General features: G+C 41.3%; 1 protein-coding gene across 1 annotated transcript in view; it reads left to right on the plus strand.

Annotated features, from left to right (window-relative positions):
* khdrbs2 (KH domain containing, RNA binding, signal transduction associated 2) overlaps window positions 1-22,376 on the plus strand; it is a 69,932-nt gene that overhangs the window by 30,775 nt on the left and 16,781 nt on the right. The window contains exons 4-6 of the mRNA XM_072437400.1: window positions 2,312-2,458; window positions 14,258-14,382; window positions 17,686-17,869. Of these exons, the coding sequence (XP_072293501.1) occupies window positions 2,312-2,458; window positions 14,258-14,382; window positions 17,686-17,869 (456 nt within the window). The remainder of the gene's footprint in view (window positions 1-2,311; window positions 2,459-14,257; window positions 14,383-17,685; window positions 17,870-22,376) is intronic.

The following is a 22,376-nucleotide window of genomic DNA, read 5'->3' on the forward strand; positions in this document are numbered from 1 at the left end:
TTGGTCTGGAGGACTCTGAGATGAGAGTGGCACCTAAAGGTCACCGCTGAAAAGCTGGGCTGCCATCAAAGACAGTGTGCCACCGGCTAAAGTGTTACAGACAGAGCCCCATTACAAGCCAAACATATTTCACAGCTCATCCGCTCATCCACTTCACCATGGCAACATCTCCTCCGCCTACTCATGTCCAACCAATCGATAGACACATATTATTCACGCTGGACAGGTAGAACTGATTCTTACAATAAAAACGCATGTACAGGAATTAAATTATCGTATTCTTTTTTGTTTTATTGGATCAGCAGAAAGCTCCATAAGGACAAATACAAAAACTAAATTCCATGATCTAACAATGATTGAAGTCTGTTTAAAGTCAAGCAAGCAGAATATGAATTTCACAAAAGATGTGCGTATTCAGAGCCAAATCAGAGAGAGAAAAAAAATGTAACTTAATTTTTGCAACTGCATGGAAACATATTTTATTTCAATCTTAGTTTTTGTTATACTTATCGTAGTTATACTTTTTTATTTTCCCAGATTAGACTGCTCCAGCTGTTGTGTGACAAGCAGAAACATCAGACCAATGTAAAAGCGGCTCATTAGCCTCACATTATGAGTCTGACCTCAGCAGTTTGACATGTGCAGAATGTATCGCCAGAAAGAGACGGTCAAAAGCATTTTAATTAAGTGTGACTGGTCTCTAAAGGCAAAACCTGACCCTGTAACTCAAGGACACAGCCAGATGGACCGAGCAGTTGGCTTTCGCACTTGGTCATCGTCTGGTCCATTGATTTATTTTATTTTGTCACTATTTGATATATTTTAGATGATAATTTTGGAAAAAACCCTTTTATACAAGTTTTTTATGACATATTCTATGTTCTATTTTATAAAAGGATGTCACAAGATAAAATGTTAGTGTTACAATTTTTGTGTGAAGAAACATAACGATTTCACAATTATTTATGATTATTACAGCCTCGATTCACTTTTATTTATCTTATGCAACACCCTTCCTCTTTTACAAAGTCTGAAATCAAATTAAAAGTTAAGTTAATTAGAAATAAAAGCCAGATAAAAAATAATAATAATTTAACATTTTTTGGGAGAATAGATTGAATTGAAATGATTTTATTTTGCTTCTAAAATGCTATCCTAAAATCCTATTATATTTTAATTCTCATGATTATATTGTGACATGAAAAATCACAATTATGAATTAACCAAACTATCTTTAACATCCCTCGATTAACCTTTCAGCAATATATATTCATATCAATCATTTGTGTGCACCTGTAGCACCCAAGCGTATGAGAGGGAATTTAAACTGATCCTTACCTCAAATAACTTTAGCTTTACCTCACACTCTTTTCTGCTTCCTTGCTATATCCTTTTATTTCCCGGCCACACCAGGCTTGTTTTGATAGCTCCATATGTTCGTCTATCCCCAGGTCCCAGGTGTGTACAGGTGTGTGCAGTGTTTGCTAACTTTCAAACTCTTTGTGTGGTTGGAACTGTTTGTCTGACCATCAATTCAGGTCTGAAAGTCTGAAGCAGATCTTTGTCGGGATGTGAGTTCTGTGCACTCCAGAGTTGGCATTTATTCGTTATTGCTTTGATTATTGACATTTGTTTTAATTAAATTTTTCGAGCCGAGAAATACAGCCAATATTAAACATGCTATTTTCTGCTAAAGGCTATCTGAATGTTTGTTATAATTGAGATCCATCAGCTGCTTCTAAATTTGTCCTATCATCATTTTACTGGATAATAATACATTATATAAATATACAGTGAAAGACAAAGGATTAAATATGTGGCACTGTAATAGTATCATTTTTCAGTTCCAGTACAGGCAGTACATATATTTCTTTATTGATACCACAGAGGAACATTTAAACATGATACCTAGCACTAGAGCTGTCTACAGATTATTCAGTTAATTGATGATAAAAACAAAAAATTAGGACTATTTTTTAAACTAATTCATTAGAATTCAATTACTCCAAAAAAGCAAACCTAAAAGTGTAATGCTGATTATGCTGCTAGTGATTTGCCTTTGCATTCAAATAGTTTGATTTCATAAATACTATTGTACAGTCATGTATTGAATGTAAAGAAAATGAAGGATTTCACTTTTCTTTTGTTATGTGTCAATAATTGTGAATGCTCGTTATATCGTTTCTTCTCACAATAATCGTAACACAAACATGTGACATTGTGACATCCCTCTACCCAACACTAGTGTGGATTATTTTTTAGCCTGTAGACTCTTCTAAACTTCTAAACGTCCTTTCTTTGTCTTTTGCAGGAGGAAGAGTTGAGGAAAAGCGGTGAGGCCAAATACGCTCATTTAAACAACGACCTTCATGTTTTAATTGAAGTCTTCGCTCCGCCCGGAGAGGCCTACTCCCGCATGAGCCACGCCCTGGAGGAGATCAAGAAGTTTCTCGTTCCTGTAAGTGCACCTTTTCTGCTGCTCTCCACACTTCTCTTTGTGCACAATGCAAGCTGTACAAAAATCTGCAGGGCTTTATTATGTTGAAGCAAACAATAGTAGCTGTTTTCGTCTGATGTGCAGAGCTTGCATTACCTCTCACCCCGCTCTGATCCCAGGATTATAATGTGTGTTTCTCAACCCAGGACTTTTTTCTATGCTTTCCACTCTGCTGCTGCTGCTGCTGCTCTTGTTTCTGGACCTTTGGCTTTCTCGCTGTAGTGTTCAGTACTCCTGCCTGTGAGCCTTGTTTGTTTGTTCTTCTCTCTCTAAATCCGATATGCTGGTTGAGCCTGATGCTGCTGCGTTGGTCTGAGGGGGAACAAGTAATACATACTTTAAAAAGTACAGCACTACCTCTATCCATTGGTTTCAGCGTGATGAAGAAATATGACCACTCGAACTATCATATCATCACTATCATGAAGGGCTCCATAAAACTGAAAGACTTATTCTAAACTATTCTCTTCAATATATTTTCATGTATAAGTCGTTTCTTACCATTAAAGTTGAAAATCAGTGAACGCGCTTTCCTAATCAGTCAGAGTAAGATAACCATAATATATAATCAGCAATTAAAGTGCAGTATGGAGGAGCAACTTGGAAGACTCCAGCTCCAATTTACAGCCCAGAGAACTTAGTAATTAATGTGCGTGTTGTGTACTCTAGCTGAGTCTAAGCTGTAAATATTAATCAAGGTTTGCAAATGTGACAACCTTGATATAGGAGAGTTTATCTTGTACCACAAATCAATGTATGCACGTTTTCTCATCTCATCAGATCTGAAGGACAACAACAATTAACACTGGTGTCAAAAGGGCCAGAATAGAAAAATGTACGTGACCTTTTTGTGCTTTAGAAGACTTGCTAATGATCACCAGGAAGAAAAACAGTCTGCCCTCCAGCCTCAGCAATCACACATAATTCTTTTTGATAGAGCTCTGTGCTCTGAGGCAAATTAATAGCATATATATATGTATAACCCAAAAAACTGACGGTGTGTCATTTTGAATGAAAATAGCTACATGATACAATTGCTGATCTATTTGTTTGTATTATACTAGTATAAGTACTGTAAGGTGATGAATGTCCTCCCTTTTGTGAAGGAGGGGGGCATTCAGGTTTGATAATCGATTAAAGAACACATGACACACTGCATAAGTGTGGGTAAGTTATATCATATTTTAAGAGTAGAATGGGGCACCAGCCGGATAATCAGCAATTTTAACAACTCTATAATCAGATATCTAAATTAGTTAATGAATTAGAAATTAATTTGCTTGTTGATCTAATTAATTTGCTCGTTGATCTAAAGCAAACTATACTACTATTTTTCACGTTTAGTAGTCTATCCTAAGTGTATAATTGATAATAATAAGGGTTGTGCAACACCCATAACATAATAGTTAAGAAATATCACCCAGACCTTGGTCCCCTCACCAACCCGGAAATGCAAACAGCTTGGTTTGATATTCGCCCCCACCCTTGTGAAGAGCGTTCTGGCTCCCCCGCCCAACCCGTGACGTAGTCTCAGAGCGCGTGTGTGCCCCGCCCACCCGTGACGTAGTGTGTCCCCCACAGCTGTCTGCTCCGCGCTGCGCCGCTCCGCGCGACTGAGTGAGAAACGATAGAACTTCAGATCAACACTACTTTGGAGTGTTGGAGACAGGGCCGGCCCAGCCTATAAGCGAACTAAGCAGCCGCGTAGGGCCCCGAGGCGTTAATAGGGCCCCCAATCTGGCAACCCGTCTTATGAGAAGTGCAAGCGCAGCGTGCTCCACTAGTGTAGTAGCGCTGCTGGCGCGGCAGCGCACACAGCGGTATCATAACGCACAAACCGCATTTATTTGTAATGACAATCTGGCAACCGAGACACCAAACCTGCGCTGATTGGGCAACTTCATTGTGCGCGAGGAGAACGAGAGCAAAACATAAACACAACACAACGTGGTCCTCATGTCCAGAGGAATATATCTCCTGGTGCCGAAAAACGAAAGAAGAAACTTCTTGACGATGTAAAGAAACTGCAAACTCAACAACACTCTCCAGGTATTGAACTTATCTTACAAAGAGACGGTTAATGCTGCTGTTTGAAACAACACGAGTCTGTCACGTTAGTTCGCTCAGGCTGGAGGCGACGAGAGCTCTGCCCCGCGCACAATATGTGTGAATGAAAGATAATAAACTTAACATTTACACCAGCCCCGTAGTGTCAGCTGCAGGTGAGTCCGGTGAGGGGCGTCTGTGCCCCGGGTCACTAAGAGGCGGAGATCCGGTCCAGACGAGCGTTGTCTCGTCCAGAACCTCTGACGTGAAACTTTGGAGTGAACAGTGTGCGGCCCCTGTCCCGGGCCCCTGTCCCGGGCCCCTGTCCCGGGCCCCTGTCCCGGTCCCCTGTCCCCTGTCCCGGGCCCCTGTCCCGGGCCCCTGTGCAGCCTCAGTTAGAGATGAGCTGGTTTGAGTTTGCGTCCCCCTCTCTCACATCACCATGTGTGAGATCAATCGTGACTCGTGATGTCTGTTTTACTTTGACTTCTTAAAGTGCAATAAGAGGAACGTAAAGGTGCAGGAGTCCAGTGTGTGATGTTCTGATCAGAACAAACATTTATATTGTAATTAACTTTTAATAGAGCAATAAAACATTTCAATTTATTTAAAAAGCATCATTAGACTATTTGTTATAAATTATAATAAATTGATAGTGAAAAATAACCAGACATATTATGATTGCGTCTGTTATAGAATAATACTATATATTTTTATACAAAAGTGGCAAAGCTGCAGAAACGCGGTCTCTTCACTAAAGCGAGGTTTGGACCTTCACTTCTCGTTCTGTTCATTCTCTGGGAATAACATGTTTGCACTGTTTTATCAGTGTTAATTGTTAATCAAGCAATGCTTATGCCATTTGTTTAATTTAATATAACTTGTTTTGTCACTTTAGCAAGAAGGAACAGTTGGGAGCTGTAAAAGATAAATTAGTAAGGATAACTATTACTTTTACATTTTCAGTTAAAATGAATCAATTTGACCATAATTATTTTTCATAGCCAATATTGTATTGAGTAATTAAGTACACTAATGTATTAATAACTGGCTTTAGTCATTTTCTCCTGGCACAGTTTCATCACATCATCATTTTATAGCATTACAACCTCAACATTTTACTCTTACTTTAGCCGGCTGGAAAACATTAAAATGCACCAGAATACCCAAAAAAGGTCTGAAAATTTCTGGGGGAGAGCCCCCAGACCCCCCCTGTTTATTAATTTAAACTGCTAATGTGGCTGTCGACCCTTAACACCCACAAATACGCCCAAAAACATATCTGGGACGTGTGTTATTTGTACAGGGAGTAGAGGTGATGTCAGCGGAATACCAAGTTGCATTGTGGGATTTAAGTTATCAATATTTGAGCTTGTGAGGTGTTGAGAATAAACTAACTGGCAAACAGATGCCCTGGAGTTTTGGTGCGCTTTGTTTGCGTTGAAGAAAGTTCCCATATGTGAATTGTTTACTGACAATGGCAATAAAACTGATTCTGATGACGTGGTGAGGGGCCCCCAAAAATGTTTTTGCTTAGGGCCCCCTGAAGGCTTGGGCCGGCCCTGGTTGGAGATAGTCTGTAATATAGCTAAACACTGCAGGAATCAATCAAAAAAACACTCTGGGTACATATATGAAGCACAAATAGCAATGTAAGAAGGTTAAAAGCTCTGAAAAGTCGATTTTGCATGTTATGGGACCTTTAAAAAAAAAAAATATATATATATATATATATATATATATATTCCCCTCAGGCATCTGTCTGTACTTGTATCCTTAATAAATATGACTTGAAATGAATGAATAGATTCAATAGCCTATATCTGACAGAAAATTGATATTTTAATAAATATTTGATTTTTGGCCGGCCCTCCGCTACTTGCCTGAATTCGAATATGGATACAAATATTCCTCTGAGGAAAATAATTGCCCACCCCTGATCTAAAGGTTTGAGAACGTAACCGTGACATTGACCCCTTTTCTGGAAATGAAGGAACACTTTACCAAATGTGGTATATGAAGATTTAATTACCAAATAATTAAACAGATGAATATGAAGCAGGAATATGCAAAAGAGTCGGTTTACAGATGGAAAACACTAGACATGATTGTTCTAGATCTATCTAGGTGTGTGAGTTAATTCTTAGATGAAATTCAGACAGCCTGTGAAGTGCATTCATACGAACGGAACCAGAAGCTGTGATCCTGAGGAGACAGGCCTGCGTAGGGTCTAAGGCGACATGCAGGCCGCATGTCGTTGTTGTCGCCTCCAGGCTTCACTCAAGGGGTCACGCTGCAGCTCAGTCCACACGCTGGCCAGAGCAGGGCTGCTCTGGAGCTCGGCTCTGACGTGGTCTGGCCAAAGAAGGACTGGATCAGGTTCCGCAATCTGCGTTCTCCTTGGCTCTGAGGCGTTCCCAAATGAAAAGGCCATCGTGCTGCTCCACCGATGTGGCTGGTCTAAAAGGCTGTGGACTTGAAAAGGTGCAAAAGGTCCTTGCTTGATTTGCATGATGCAGCATCAATCACGTTTTTAAAAACGGGCACAGATTTCTTAGTTCCGGGAGGGAACACTAGCTTCTGCATGTCTCATGGAAAAGTCTTTGTTCCGTAGCTTAGCATTGCTCACGCTAGCTAGGCCCGAGGCCTGCTCCCAAGGCCTGGTGTCATGGACCTTGCTGGTGGGACCCTGAAAGGACCGGCCGGCAACTCAGATGGAACTCGAGTTGGAACTCGGATGGAACTGAGTGTAACTCTCTGCTCTTTCCTTTGTCTTTCCCCGCGGGGGTTTTGGCGCTGTGACTTCAGCCAATCAGCATGCACGCTGGGGTCAGAGCTGATAAGGGGACGAGGTCTGGCCTTAGGCCACAAGAGTTACACAAAAGGTAAAATTATCCACAAAACAAGTTATGAAACAGTTAAATTGACATGTAAAACACGATAACACAATATGTACATGTAAAGTCATCTGGTGGACAATTTCTGCAATTGGATGATTATCTACTAAAACTGCATAGTCTGTTTAGTGTTTTAGCTTTTGTCTTGGAGAGATCATTACTCTCTGTAATCCAAAAGGAGTCATTTGATGAAAAGTTATTTTCAAAGTTCAAAGCGTCTCTGTTTCGTTTGCTTTCACGTCCTCTGCTCTTGAGGGCCGTAAAACTCCACACGGACAGCTGATAACACCTTTAGCCACCATTACCACCATGGCAACAGGGGAAGGACATCTGCATATCCTACATAGCCTCCCAAAAATGTTGATTTAACCAACAGAAGGATAGAAAATAAAACAACAGTCATTGGTCAAAAGCAGTACTTTTAAGAAAGTACCTTAAAATACTATTTTAGCAGTTAGTAAATGCAATGCACATTTTATTTTAGTATTAGTGACAAGTGCAGTACAGTGAACAATGAACCAAATTTAAAAACAGAAATACACATTTCCCCATTTATCTCTTGCTCTGTAATCCGTCCACACAAACACATCAAAAGAAGCCCTGAAATAACTTACCTTTTCCTTTTTATAGTTCAAACCTGCTGGTGGCGTGATGTTATGGATTTGCAGTGAAACGGCGCTTCATAAACGCACCAGGCATCTGTCAGTATCCATAGTGACAGATGCTGCTGCCTCTGGCTCCACAAACCACAGTGTCCTGCTGTGTGTCTTTTTTAATGCAGCACTGTGTGTCTAATGGGCAGATCCAGCAGAGCCGACAATCACAGGAAAATACTGGGAGGAAATGGTCCTATTAGAGTTTATCAATGTGCAATGTGTATTTATTTATTAACCTTTATTTAAACAGGTAGGAACCCATTAAGATTGAGACCTTGGGAAAAGAATAAACACGACAGCTTTACCAATCATAACAATATTTACACAATCAAGAGACATTTAAGAGCAAATAAAAACAGAAGTTAAACATTTAAAAGCACGGACAAGTTTTACGTACATGATTTTTGATTTTTTGATCACTCAAAACCCCTAAAGTGGGACCAGTTCTCCTAATTCAGAGTCTGACTGGGGAAAGAAGTAAACGCTCTTTCCCCAGTCAGTCCTTGCACAACAGTAGGAGCAATACAGTTTTATTGTTGGGAATTACACGTTTTTTCATATGTGGTGTGTAATACTAAAAATGTGTGGAAATTAATAGCATGTCTCTTCTCTGTCATATCCGTGGAGACTTATTACTTTATATTAAATGCTACAATGAGTAAAATGCATTCAGCTTGTAAGGCATTTACTGAAATAATAGAATTCTTAAATTGCACTGTTCAGTTACAACACTTTTCCCCAGCCAGGAAAGCCCACTCATTCTCAGAGCTGCATACAGTAAATGCAGTACACTATGCACACACACAATATTATATAACCACCACAAGTACGTATTATTTTCTTTTACTGTACTAATAATTCAATATGGACATTTTATATCACATAAGATAAGATAAGATATTCCTTTATTGTCCCACATGGGGAAATTTCATTGGTGCAACGCAGGTAGATACAGAGGTAGATACAGAAGAACAGAACAGATCACTTATAGGAAGTCTGAAAAACACTCTCAGTAGAAGATCTCCTATAAATAAATAAAAACTCCCATAGACAAATGAATAAATAAATACATAAATACCATTGCATGTGATCACGACAGTAATTGCACATGAATATGTGTCACGACAGCACATAGATTGCACATGAATTTCATAGTAATTGCACATGAATTGCACATGAATTCCAACAGCAATTGCACATACGACAGAATTGCACATCAGTATTAGATTAGGTCAGTATTGCGAGTGTTCAGTACTAACAGTTTTTGTTATAAAGTCTGACAGCAGCAGGAAGGAAAGACCTACGGAACCTTTCCTTCACACATCGAGGGTGGATCAGTCTCTCACTGAAGCTGCTCTCCAGAGCGGAGAGAGTGTCCTGCAGGGGGTGACACTCATGGTCCAGCATAGATGTGAATCTAGCCAGGAGTCTTCTGTCCCCCACCTCCTGCACCGAGTCCAGAGCACAGCCCAGGACGGAGCTGGACTTCTTGATGACTTTGTCCAGCTTCCTCCTCTCCCTCTCTGCTGCTGCTCCAGCAGGCCACACCATACAGGAGGGCTGATGCCACCACAGAGTCGTAGAAGGTCTTCAGGAGTGGCCCTGTCACTCCAAAAGACCTGAGTCTCCTCAGGAGGTAGAGCCGACTCTGGCTCTTCCTGTACAGTGCGTCTGTGTTATGAGTCCAGTCCAGTTTGTGGTTCAGATGAACACCCAGGTACTTGTATGAGTCCACTCTCTCAATGTCCCGTCCCTGGATGTTCACTGGTGAGGGGGCAGTGGGGTGGCGTCTGCGGAAATCCACCACCATCTCCTTGGTCTTCCCCGCGTTGATGAGGAGGTGGTTCCGCTGACACCAGTCCACAAAGTCCTGCGCCAGTCCTCTGTACTCCGCATCATCGTCGTCCGTGATGAGTCCGATGATGGCAGAGTCGTCAGAGAACTTCTGCAGGACACAGCTGTCCGTGTCGTGTCTGAAGTCTGCAGTGTAAAGGGTGAAGAGAAAGGGCGCGAGGACAGTGCCCTGGGGCGCCCCCACACTGCAGGTCCGAGTGTCAGACACACAGTTCCGGGCTCTCACAAACTGGGGTCGGTCTGTGAGGTAGTCCAAGATCCACTCTGCCAGGTCATACTCCACACCAGCCGTCTCCAGCTTGTCCCTTGGCTGGATGGTGTTGAAGGCGCTGGAAAGATCGAAGAACAGAATCCTCACAGAGCTGCCAGGCTTTTCCAGGTGAGAGAGAGAGCGGTGCAGCAGGGAGATGACGGCGTCCTCCACTCCGATGCCAGGCCGGTATGCAAACTGCAGCGGGTCCATGGCTGAGCTCACGGTGGAGCGGAGGTGGTCCAGGACTAGCCGCTCCAGTGTCTTCATCAGGTGGGACGTGAGAGCCACTGGCCTGAAGCTGTTGAGGTCTTTGGGGCGCGGTGTCTTAGGCACAGGTACCAGACAGGAGGTCTTCCAGACCTGTGGTACCACCCTCAGCTTCAGGCTCATGTTGAAGACATGCTCCATAACTCCACACAGTTCATCTGCGCAGGACTTAAGGAGCCTGGGGCTGATGCCATCAGGTCCTGCTGCCTTCCTCACTTTAATCCTCTTCAGCTCACTCCTCACCTGTGCTGCTGTGACAGTCAGTGGTTGGCAGGGGGACCGTGTGCTGGGGGGATGGGTGAGTCCAGGCGAAGTGGGGAGCTGATGGTCCGGGGCAGATAAGCGAAGAGGAACAGATGCAGGGCATTGTCCAGCTGTGGAAGAGGGAGCATGCAGCTGTGCAGGGGGAGGGGCGGGTGACCGATCAAACCTCAAGAAGTGAGCATTTAAATCAATCACCCACTGTAGATCCCCCTCTGTCTGGGCAGGGGGGATTTTGAAGCCCGAGATGGTTTTCAGGCTCCTCCACACTCCCTGAATGTTCTTTTGCTGCAGCTGCTCCTCCATCCTCCTCTTGTAGCCGGCCTCAGCCTGCCTGATCTTCCTCCTCAGCTCCTTCTGCACAGTCCTCAGCTCCTCCTTGTTCCCTGACCTGAAGGCTCTCTTCTTCTCCTTCAGCAGAGCCTTCAGTTCACGGTTAATCCATGGCTTGTTGTTTGGAAAACACAGCACCGTCCGGGAGGGAACAATGTTCTCAAAACAGAATTTGATGTCGTCCGTGATGCACTCTGTGATGGTGTTGATGTCCTCCCCATTTGGGTCATAAAGCTCAGTCCAGACAGTGGTGCTGGAGCAGTCCCTCAGAGCCTCCTCGCTCTCAGCAGACCACATCCTCACCTCACGGGACACCACAGGCTGCCTGCGCACGATGGGTTCATACACAGGCCTCAGATGTACAAGGTTGTGGTCCGAGCTGCCCAGGGGAGGGAGGGGGGAAGAAGAATAAGCCTCCTTGGTGTTGGCAAAAAACAAGTCCAATGTTCTATTCTCTCTGGTGGGGCAGGTAACATACTGGGTGTATGTTGGTAGAACAGAAGAGGGAGAAGCGTGGTTAAAGTCACCAGAGATGAGGAAGAGAGCCTGTGGATGCCGTGTTTGCAGCCTACAAGTGCAAGAGAGCAGTGCTTTACAAGCATTTTCAGCATTGGCAGACGGGGCCACATAGACTGCGATCAAAATCACATGTGAGAACTCCCGGGGCAGATAATATGGCCTCATGCCAATAGCCAATAGTTCAATATCCTTGTTACATAGCTGCTCCCTCACTGTGCAGTGTTCGGGTTTGGACCAGCTCGTGTTCACATACACCGCCAGACCTCCACCTCTTTTCTTCAAGCATTCTCTCGTTCTGTCCGCCCGCAGCAGATGAAAATTGTCCAAACCTACAATAGTATTTATAGGTATTTCTGCTGTTAACCAGGCGGGGTGCTCAAAATATTGTCATCACTACCATATCTCTATATTCTTTGATTGTATACATTTTACAGTAGAGATGCACTGAAATAGCAATAAGACAGAACTAAGGAATAAATGAAAAATGATTTAAAATATGAATATGGGATAAAAACCATTTCAGGCTGTGTGCTGGCAAGATGAACCTAATATTGTGTTCATACTTCTGTTTCAATTAAAATTAAAGTGTCCTGAACATTTACAGAAATAATAATGATATTATGAGTTAACGTAATTGATGTGTGTAACGTACAGGAAATAGGCTGAATTAATGAATATGCAAGAGAACAGCTGCTGCAGATGTAATGCTTTAGGCAGGTATCATATGGGGCACTGCAACCATTCATCTTCCAGAACCACAAAACCTTTACTATCACGTCCTGTGAGGCAGTTTTTTGGGGCCCATCCATTCGAACAAAGGTGGATCTGCATCAAATTGAACTTGAGTAAGAGCAACATTTTAACCTCAAAATAGGTAGAAGTACAATGTAGTGGTCAAAAGACACCTAGAATATTCTCTATTCAGGATATTCTCGCTCCTCAGACCAGTGCCTTCAGATTGAAACTGACTTTAGGATAGCAGTCGAAACGTCTCAATTTCAAAAACAGTGTCCACCTGACCATGAACCATTGATACAATTGCTGATCTGGGTTATTAAAATTCCTGGCAAAGCAATAATATTTTTTCTGAGACAAATAGGTGGCAAAGCTTCTATTAAGAAGTTACATAGTGCAACTGAAAATATCCTCTTAAGAAAACATTATGAGATGCCATAATTTAACTACTCATTGTCATCTTTAGTTTAAAACGGTCCTACATAATCTTTGCTAAGAGTAGTAATGTAGTATGTATATCCTATATGTTTTAACAGCAGTAGTCTAATCTGTGTAGGTTAGAAAACTCTGTAGTATTGATCATTTTACCCAAATATTACTTTATCAGAGCCACTGTGTCGAGCAGGCCACAACCATCAGGCTCTATCCCTCTGAATAAACAAAGGGGCACAGATGCCTCCGGAGGGCGTTCTCTTTGCGCTCCTGTTAACAACCTTTACAGCCCAGTTGTCTTTGTTGTTCTGGGACAAGCCAACACTAGATTTTCCAATTAAATCTCTGCTTTGTCTTCCGCCGCTAGAATGCTAGAGATGGCACTCATTTATTAAACAGAGGATCACACATGCTCTCGGAGTCGTATGCTGTGGAAATTAGCCCATTTTTCTCTCTCATGGCACAAAGCTGTTCAAATCTGCATCAAAATCTGCTCATCAAACTCCTCTATGTGACAGCTGCTATAACACCACAAATGTGATAATGAAAGTGATGTGGAAGTGTAAGAACTGGCTGGGTGTGCTCGCTTCACAATCAGAAAATCAGAAAGACCCGAAAATAAACAAGTTTGAATGAATTGTTACTGTGATCTTCAGCCTGTAAGTATTTGAATTGGGATATTTTAGACATAGTAGAAATAAAGTTATTTCCACCGGCAACACTTCTCAAACAACAGTTTGTTATTTGAGTCAAGTAAGCTCTTTTCTCCCAAAAATAAATCTGGGGGTGAAAGACATGTTCAATCCAGGGACAGTTACGGATGGGTTGTTGCCTGTCTCACATTGTTGATTGTAGAGGACCATCAGTATCTCTAAGAAATACAACTGTTTATCTCTCAGGCACAAGACAACGAACGCTGCTTTGCCCGCTGTTTATCATCAGAGCTATGATCCATATCTTGTTTTGTGAATGGGAGAAATATTTTACTATCATATTGCACACAAACTTGTTTAAAACGATAGTTAGACCTGGCAGCGATGATTAAAAAATGTTTTATAGTAAGTCTTAAAATTTTATTAGAGGCCCTACAGGTCTAAGTGAACAATATGATTTAATTCAATTGATGTTGGACAACAAATATAAAAATATAAAATGGCTTGTTATTGTAAGCAAATGAAAAGTTCCTTTAGCATAGAGGTTATAGGTGGGAATGTGCACACTATTCCTCCGCGCTGCACAGCTATACATGAATGTGTATCCGTATTTGGCCCATGAGTTACTATTATTGTTCACAGAATAACCACCTAAAGCCCACAGTAGCTGGAAGAATACCCGGTGCTTTGGCTCGCCATCTGTACTTTTGGCACGTTCTTCATTATAGGATGTTGTGTGCCTCTGTGTGTCGAAATAATTTTGATTTGATGGCATTTGCTGCTGCTGGAGCATCTGTTGTATTAGAAGACAAATGTTGCGTTGTGTTTCTCATGGCACTGCCTGTCTCCCACAGGACTACAATGACGAGATCAGACAGGAGCAACTGAGGGAGCTGTCCCTGCTCAACGGCTCCGAGGAGAGCAGAGTGAGAGTCACACAGAGCAGGAGCACACGACCGGCTGCAACAGCAGCAAACAGGTATGTCCAAAACTGCTGCTTCATTTGAACACTCAGGATTCTCTCCTGAGCTCATTCATTTTATTTATACTTCAGGCCGTAACAGTAGATTTAGCGTGATTTACACTCAGAAGTCACACTTCTAGGTGTAGAGCCTAAGTCACGGCAAAACGCGCTGGAGAAAATTTGGTAAACGGGTTTAAAATGTGTATTTGCAATATAAAGGCGGAGGAAACCGGCGCGCGCGCTCTCGCCGGGACCGCGCAGGGACGGAGCTGCTCCGTCAAGCTTCATGCGCTCTTATCTTTGGACTAAATACCGCTTTTTATATTTAATTTAATGCTATTTTGCGTTGTCGGCGGTACTTTATAAAAAAAAATTGATAATAATTAATTTTATTTATATTGTATAAATCAATAATCTAAGTGCGGCGGATCCGTAAACCAAGTAATAAAATAACCACGGCCTTAGTCCTCATTGTAAATGACAAGATTTAGCTCTGATTTAGACAAAGTTCGGGTTTACACCTGGAGCCTGTTCCTAAAAAAAAGAAGAAAAAAAGACTTATTGTTGGATATCCATCTTCCAGTTAATAATATAGGAAATGATGCATAGTCAGGCTTGAACTTACCTGACCTGGATCAGACCTGGTTCAGTTCTGATTTGGACCAGATTCAGACCTGGCCCTGATGGTTCTTGGAATGTCAAACATTTTCTTAGGTAGTGTCAAGCACATGCCCAAATAATATTATTGTGTTTGGCTTTGTGCGTTTGTTTGTTTAAATAGGATTACAATATTTTGAAGAAGTCCCTCATAGTTAGTTGTATCACCATGTAGGGGATTCTTGTTATTCATGCCTTCCCACTTATGAAAGCGATTCAATAATTGCATCAAGATTTCAAACACGACACACTGCATAAGTGTGGGTATGTTTATTATCATATTTTAAGAGTAATTTAGGGCACCAGCCATTGATTAGGCATTTACATTTCTACAATCAAATAGCTAAATTAGAAATCAATTTTGCTTGTTAATCTGAAGGTTTGTGAGAACGTAACCGTGACCCCTTTTCTGGAAATTAATGAACACTTTACCAGTTTATGATGATTTATTGAACAAATAATGAAACAGGTAAATATTAGGGCTGGGCAAGTTAACGCATTATTATCGCGTTAACTCATCACTTATTTAACGCAATCAATTATTTCAACGCGCATTAACACAGGTCGGATTCCCCTGGTCCGCACCAGTTCTAAAGCCTCGTACAAACCGCTGCGGCCGGCGCAGAATTTGAGTGTTTGTACATTAGAAAGACAAACGCACCGGACGCGCGTTCTCGACACGCCGGACTCATGTCCGTAAAATACACTCGGCAGCAGACATGCGTCCGAGTCGTCCTGCACATGCTCAGTGGAGTCGAGTCATCCTGCACATGCTCAGTGGAGTCGAGTCGTCCTGCACATGCTCAGTGGAGTCGAGTCGTCCTGCACATGCTCAGTGGAGTCGAGTCGTCCTGCACATGCTCAGTGGAGTCGAGTCGTCCTGCACATGCTCAGTGGAGTCGAGTCGTCCTGCACATGCTCAGTGGAGTCGAGTCGTCCTGCACATGCTCAGTGGAGGAGAGTCGTCCTGCACATGCTCAGTGGAGTCGAGTCGTCCTGCACATGCTCAGTGGAGTCGAGTCGTCCTGCACATGCTCAGTGGAGTCGAGTCGTCCTGCACATGCTCAGTGGAGGAGTTGTGCTGTGCCGCTTTTCTCGTGGTGTAAATGGATTTTAATGTTGGACCATGGCTTTGGTTTATTAACGTTACAAAGTCAGCGGCTATAGGCGCCAGCCGAGGCAACCCGCCGGGGGCCCGCGTGAGCAGGTCCAGCCGGGGGCCTGCGTGAGCAGGTCCAGCCGGGGGCCCGCGTGAGCAGGTCCAGCCGGGGGCCCGCGTGAGCAGGTCCAGCCGGGGGCCCGCGTGAGCAGGTCCCGACGGACGCCGTAGCTGGGGAGATCCGCGAGAAGGGCAGCTGAAAACGTGAATAATCTGGTGCTTTAGCAACTGGCTTAGTGCAGAGGAGTAAAAAAACACCCAGTTTTAGGAATCTACAAACTTTTCTGGTTCTTTTCAATGCCCTGGCAGTGGGAATAAGCTTTAGTTTTGTGTTTGGTAACATTGTTTAAGTTAAAATGTACTCAATGTATTTATTTGTATTGAACTGGTTAAGTGTTTGTTTGCACAACTAATGTTATGGCGCTTTAGTGTAAAAAAGCACTACTTTTTGTTGTTGGCCAATGTAGTAGGAAGCTTGAGAGCCAACAAAAATTGGTCTGGGGGCCACAGTTTGGACACCCCTGAATATGTAGTGTCAAGACTAGTAATGTTCACACTAGCAGTGAAATTAAATTTGGGTAGTTAGCGTTATTGACATAGATAACAGCGTGTACAGAAAAATAAATTGGAAGAGCTGCTGGTGTGAAAACCATTTTCCTCCAGCAGGCTTTTAAGTTTTTTTCACCTGAGCCTTGGTGGCCTCACAGGAATAAGCAAATACAGCTTGCCACAGCAGCATGGCCTAATTCAGACCGCGCATGTTGATGAGCTAAATCCAGGCTCAACGTGGGACTGCGCACATTTAAAGGCACCACCGTTTCCTCCTATGCTGTACTGATTAAGGATAATAAAGCCTCAGTGGGACATATGCATCAGTAGTTCCTCTTTATCTTAATGTATTTTTGGATCAAAATGTACTTTAAGGGGTAGAGGGGTACATTTTTCAAACTCGCACCTACTATTATCATATTATAACTAGCCTTTAACTATTATATCATTTGTTTAAGTTAGCCCACTAAAGATCTGACATATTACATACTCTGAAATAGACTTCATGCAAACATTGCTGTAGTTTAACTTACAGTTTAACTTATCTTAAATGCTTGTCATATTTTGTAATTCCTCCAAAAATGAAACAAAGCACAAAACACAAGCACAAAATATGCAATTTTTCTTCAGCATCAGACCATAAAAGATTTAGTGATTTGGAATTTTACTGTCCAACTCCCACAGCAGGACAGTCCCATGACAGAACGTTCGTTTGTGAATGTTTCTTAAGTGAACAGCTTAACATTTGTCATAACAGTGAAGACAACCCTGTCCCCTTAGAGCTGCTCCAGGCAGAGATGTGCTTGTGTAACAGAGCAATGTGCTGCTGTCCTAAATGAGTATTCACAGAACGATACTGACATTTTTAAGCCTTAGTCTAAGAGCTTGTTGTACTACTACTTCGTCCACCTTTTTACACCTCTTTTGCCTTTCATGTTTGATGTGTTTGCCAGAGGCCACAGAGGCACGACGAGGAACGCTGTCGCCCCTCGGGGTTCGACAGCAGCGACGCACACCAAACCACCCACAGCTGTCGTATCGAGAGACACACAACCTCCAAGACCCAGAGGGGCATCGACGAGCAACGCATACAGACCGCCACTAATACCAGCCACACACGAAGCATATGAGGATTATGTGAGTTCCATTTTCTTTACAAGCCAGAGTTTAATGAAGCCGTGTTTAAAATAGCCAAACTGTAAAGCTGTTCTCCAAGAGTCCACTCACTGCAGGCTTCAAGGTGATTTCCTTTCCTTTGTGATTGAATCGAAAATAATTACTGTCCAAAAAGCAAGTGTAATTTTGATCGATTGGGTGGATTGAATCTATAGCGGGAAGTAGAAATAGTAAATGATGACAAGATGAACGTTACCAAAGTCTTTGAATTATGTTAAAATATGAGACATTTAAGTTTGTGAGTTGGGACTAAAGTTTTCTTATAAACCTGACATTTGTAGTGTTTTATTTATGTTTGCTTTGTATATCTTTATGCTTTATACGTAATTAAAGCTGAGATATAGAAGTGAGTTGGTGTTAGAAGTGTTAATAATTTCTTATTATATTGCTTGTTTGTTATACTTTGCTTTGAATGTTGCCTGTAATTGCAGTCTGAGAAATGTTTTAGCCTATGATTCTTAATGTAAACATGAAGCAGGGAGAAGTGTGAATATTAAGTGATACTTGAAGAGTGCATTTGTTGAGTGCACTATAGTTACAAGTGCTCATTAACCCGCTATCGAGAGGTTTGTTTACCAATGCAGACTTATTTTGACTGAAAAACCTTTGAAAGATAGAGTATAATAGATAAATCGTAAACTTATTCAAGTCAAGTTTTTGTTTGGGGTGTCGACTTGACCAGTGAGAAGTAGTAAATGAAGAGGATAAAGTGAGATACTAGCTCATTGTCAAGCTCATTATTCCAGAAATGATAACATCCAAATATTGTATTAATAATAATAATTTTGCGTGCTAACATGCTTTTATTTTTGATTTAATGAACTATATATATATATATATATATATATATATATATATATATATATATATATATATATATATATATATATATATATATAGTTCATTAAATAAGTATGTGTAATTCATTTAAATTTAATCAAGATTCAGTCATGTCTAGTCGTCAATGATATGCTTGGCTCCAGAGCAAACATGCGTGGTTTGGAGTTGTGGAAGATTTATTTTTACGGCAATGATCAAAAAATTAAAAATTAAAAATAGCGTCCCTTTGTAAACTATGTATAAGGCATTAATAAGCACTAGTTATTTGTTCATAAGCACAATTACCAGCATTTGTGATGTCTTATATTTTAATAAGTCATTTACCAAAATGTACCATGTACAAAATGTTTGTAAGGGCATTAATAAGCTGCTTGTTACTGTCACTGGTTTCAATAACCAATGCTATATGCTAATAAATGTTTTATAAGTGTGTAGAAACAAACTAAGGACCATTTTAAAGTCTTACCATTGTCTGAATTCTGTTTGGGAATTTCCACCCATCCATTTTCTACCGCTTGTTCCCTTTCGGGGTCGCGGGTGACTGGAGCCTATCCCAGTGACTTCGGGCCTTAGGCGGGGTACACCCTGGACAGTGGCCAACTTGTCGCAGGGCGTATATTTGTTTGGGAATTTAATATAGAATAAATCATGATTTTTTCTTTTGTATATCGCTCAGTCCTTTAGTGATTTATTAATTACGTTATATTTTGTGGGTGGGATGTTCTACTGCTGAAGTGATGAAGGAGCAAAGACGTTACTGTGTTGAGGTAGTGGAAGAAAATGAAAATGAAAAAGGGTATTCAAATATAGACAGCTGGGAAGCGTCATTACAGCTTTATTAACATGGCAATATTAAATTACTGAAAGCTGCTACAAGACACAAAACAAGTAAGTACATTTTATTATGGGTCTGAGGAGATAAATATGAGGTGGATCCCACAGGGTTAAACGTCAGCTTGTTGAATCAGATCTCGCATGTAGCTGCGTCGATGAGTGTGCTCAGGATACAGTTGCTCTTGAACCTTGTCTTTTTATTTCTAGCTTTGTTTACTCATTCGGCACTCTATTTAAAGTAAAAAATGTGTGTGGGAAGCTGTTCTTAATCTTCATACAGTACTTTCTGACAGAGATTTATATCAAAACCATTGCGTGACCTTGGTAACGTGGGGGATGTCCTCAGATCTAACCATTTCAAATTCAAGGGCATTTGAAATGACTACACAAGGTGAGCTTCAAGTTTGCTCTGAATAAAAAAGGCAACACTTTCACCAGTCGATTTCCTGAGAGCCTTCCCACTAAGCAAAGCCCTCGTGTGCTGGTTATTGAAGATTGGGCTGTCTGCGCGGGGAACAGCACAAGCGCCGTCTCATTACCAAACCAAATTGAGTTCTGATGTAGAGCCTATGTATTTCGGAGAGGTGAAGAAAAAGCAGACGTTTTTTTTCCCTTTGTAATTGGAGGTTTGAAAAGCAGAGATGGAGGGGTTACACAAAGATGAGTTTGTCCTGAACATTTCTCTCCTCATTCTGTATCTGTCTCAGCGACTTTGCACAACGTGTTTCCCGAAGTCCAGCAGGACACTCAGATACCGTAGTTGTTTGCTTTCCAATCAGAGCGTACACGGCTCTGCTTTGGTTTGTTATTCCACGACTACATGAATCTGGCTCCGTGCGACTCGACACAATACTAGACCGGCAGAGTCGTCCATCTTTGCCTCTGCCCACGGAATGTGTTTTAACTAAAAGAGAAGAGGTGCAAAGAGTATACGGCGTACAGTGTTACATAAAGATGGCTCAAGGAATGCAGCCTGGGTAATTATGACATAGTGAGGAATATTTTGTTTGTTTGTTTTATTATTTTTATGAAAGAGCAATATTAGAATAAAAACATGACCGAGAAGGAATTATAAATATTTTAATTTAACCTAGAATGCTTGTTGAGGCCAATACTTACTTTAGCACAATTGCTGTTACTTCTATTATCACGCATGCTTGTACCTCTAATACTATGGAGATGTTATGGCTTTGTCTGGAATGTTCTACAGTATTGCATTAAACTTATTAATAGTACATTCAATTACAGGTGGGGTTTTTTTGCTAAATAAATTGCTCTGGGAAAAAAAAACATTTTTAATGCGGCCGGGATATGGAAATAAATGTAATGCCATACTGTGAAACATTCCTGGTAATAAGAATTGTGGATGGTTCACTGTAAAGACAGCACAAGAAAAGTACGCAGAGCACCTTTAAAAAAGTACTCAAAATAAGCAGAAAGTGTACAAAATGCAGTGTTGCCATTTCAACCACAGCTACAATTTGCACTACTGTTTAAGGATATCAAGCTTATTAGTTAATTGATCATTGTGATTACCTCAAGCAGTCAAAATATAATGGCACAGTATAATAATGTTGATTAAGTCTTTCTTATTCAATCTATAGTCCAAAAGTCTGTTTTTTCATATTCACTTTATTTTCTAATTCAGAAAGTTCAATTTCATAAAACTGGTCACAAATGTTAGACAATGGGAATTAAACTTAGGTCTTAGTAATTGTGAGCTCTCATTAAATTGTGTTTTCTCACAATGATCATTATACATACATGTTGATATCGTGACATCCTGACACTACTATTAATACTCTTACTACTGCTACATCTAGACCTGGGATATTATTTATATTAATACCTCGAATATGTTTGAGTAATGGAGTGGACTAGAAGTATCCAGTTCCTTCTGAAATAGACCTGCTGCACCTTGACTCCATGGCTGTTGAAAGAACATCTCCTGAGACCTGTGATTGATGGACTAACATCAAACTGTCAGGGTGCCTATAACAGTGATACTTTGAGAATGATCATAATTGTACCTAATCCACAGCACTATTGATTTAGAGCCCCAATAGGAAGAAGTCTGAGGAGGTTGGTGGTTATCAAGTGACTCTCTTCATAATTTATGAACACAACATTTCCTTTTCCTCCTCAACCACAAATCTAACCTTGACATCGGCTTTACATTACTGCTCCAGTGGCTGTAGCATCGCCTCACATGACTGTCACGCCAACTATAGCCACTCAGGGTTTCAATGCTGTTTTGACGTTTGGCAATTCAAAGTACACTTGACCTTTTTAGTATGGACATCTTTGACATTTTGGCTCCAGCGTCTGCATAAATGTTGATTCTCACTGAACCTTGAAGTATTATAAACAGTACATCGATTTGAACTGGCAACCAAGATTTTAAACTTATTGTAATTTTCGGACTATAGAGCGCTTCTGAATAAAAGCAGCGCAAAGGAAATTTACAAAGAAAAAAAATAAATTGTACATAAAGAGGCCGCTGCACCTGTCAATAAGCCGCAGGTGCCCACTTTGTAACATGAGATATTTACACTTATAGTACACAGTATATGCGCCAGTTGTCTTTTGAAACAGTAGTGGCTTAAAGTCAAAAAAGCGTACTTATTCTTTTAAATGTGTCCAGTCCTCAATTGTTGGTACATTCTGTGACATATTCTATTATTCTTTATTAGCAACAGTCTTTGATTTCCCTTCTGATCACGTACAACTGCCGTTTTGTATGGTATATAGGATTTTGGTCAAGTTTTTGTAAACATTACTTGTGTGTGGCCAG

This window comes from Eucyclogobius newberryi, unplaced genomic scaffold, assembly GCF_026437365.1.
Source record: "Eucyclogobius newberryi isolate DKJ021-1_F unplaced genomic scaffold, fEucNew1.0.hap1 SCAF_8, whole genome shotgun sequence".
Classification (NCBI taxonomy): Eukaryota; Metazoa; Chordata; class Actinopteri; order Gobiiformes; family Gobiidae; genus Eucyclogobius; species Eucyclogobius newberryi.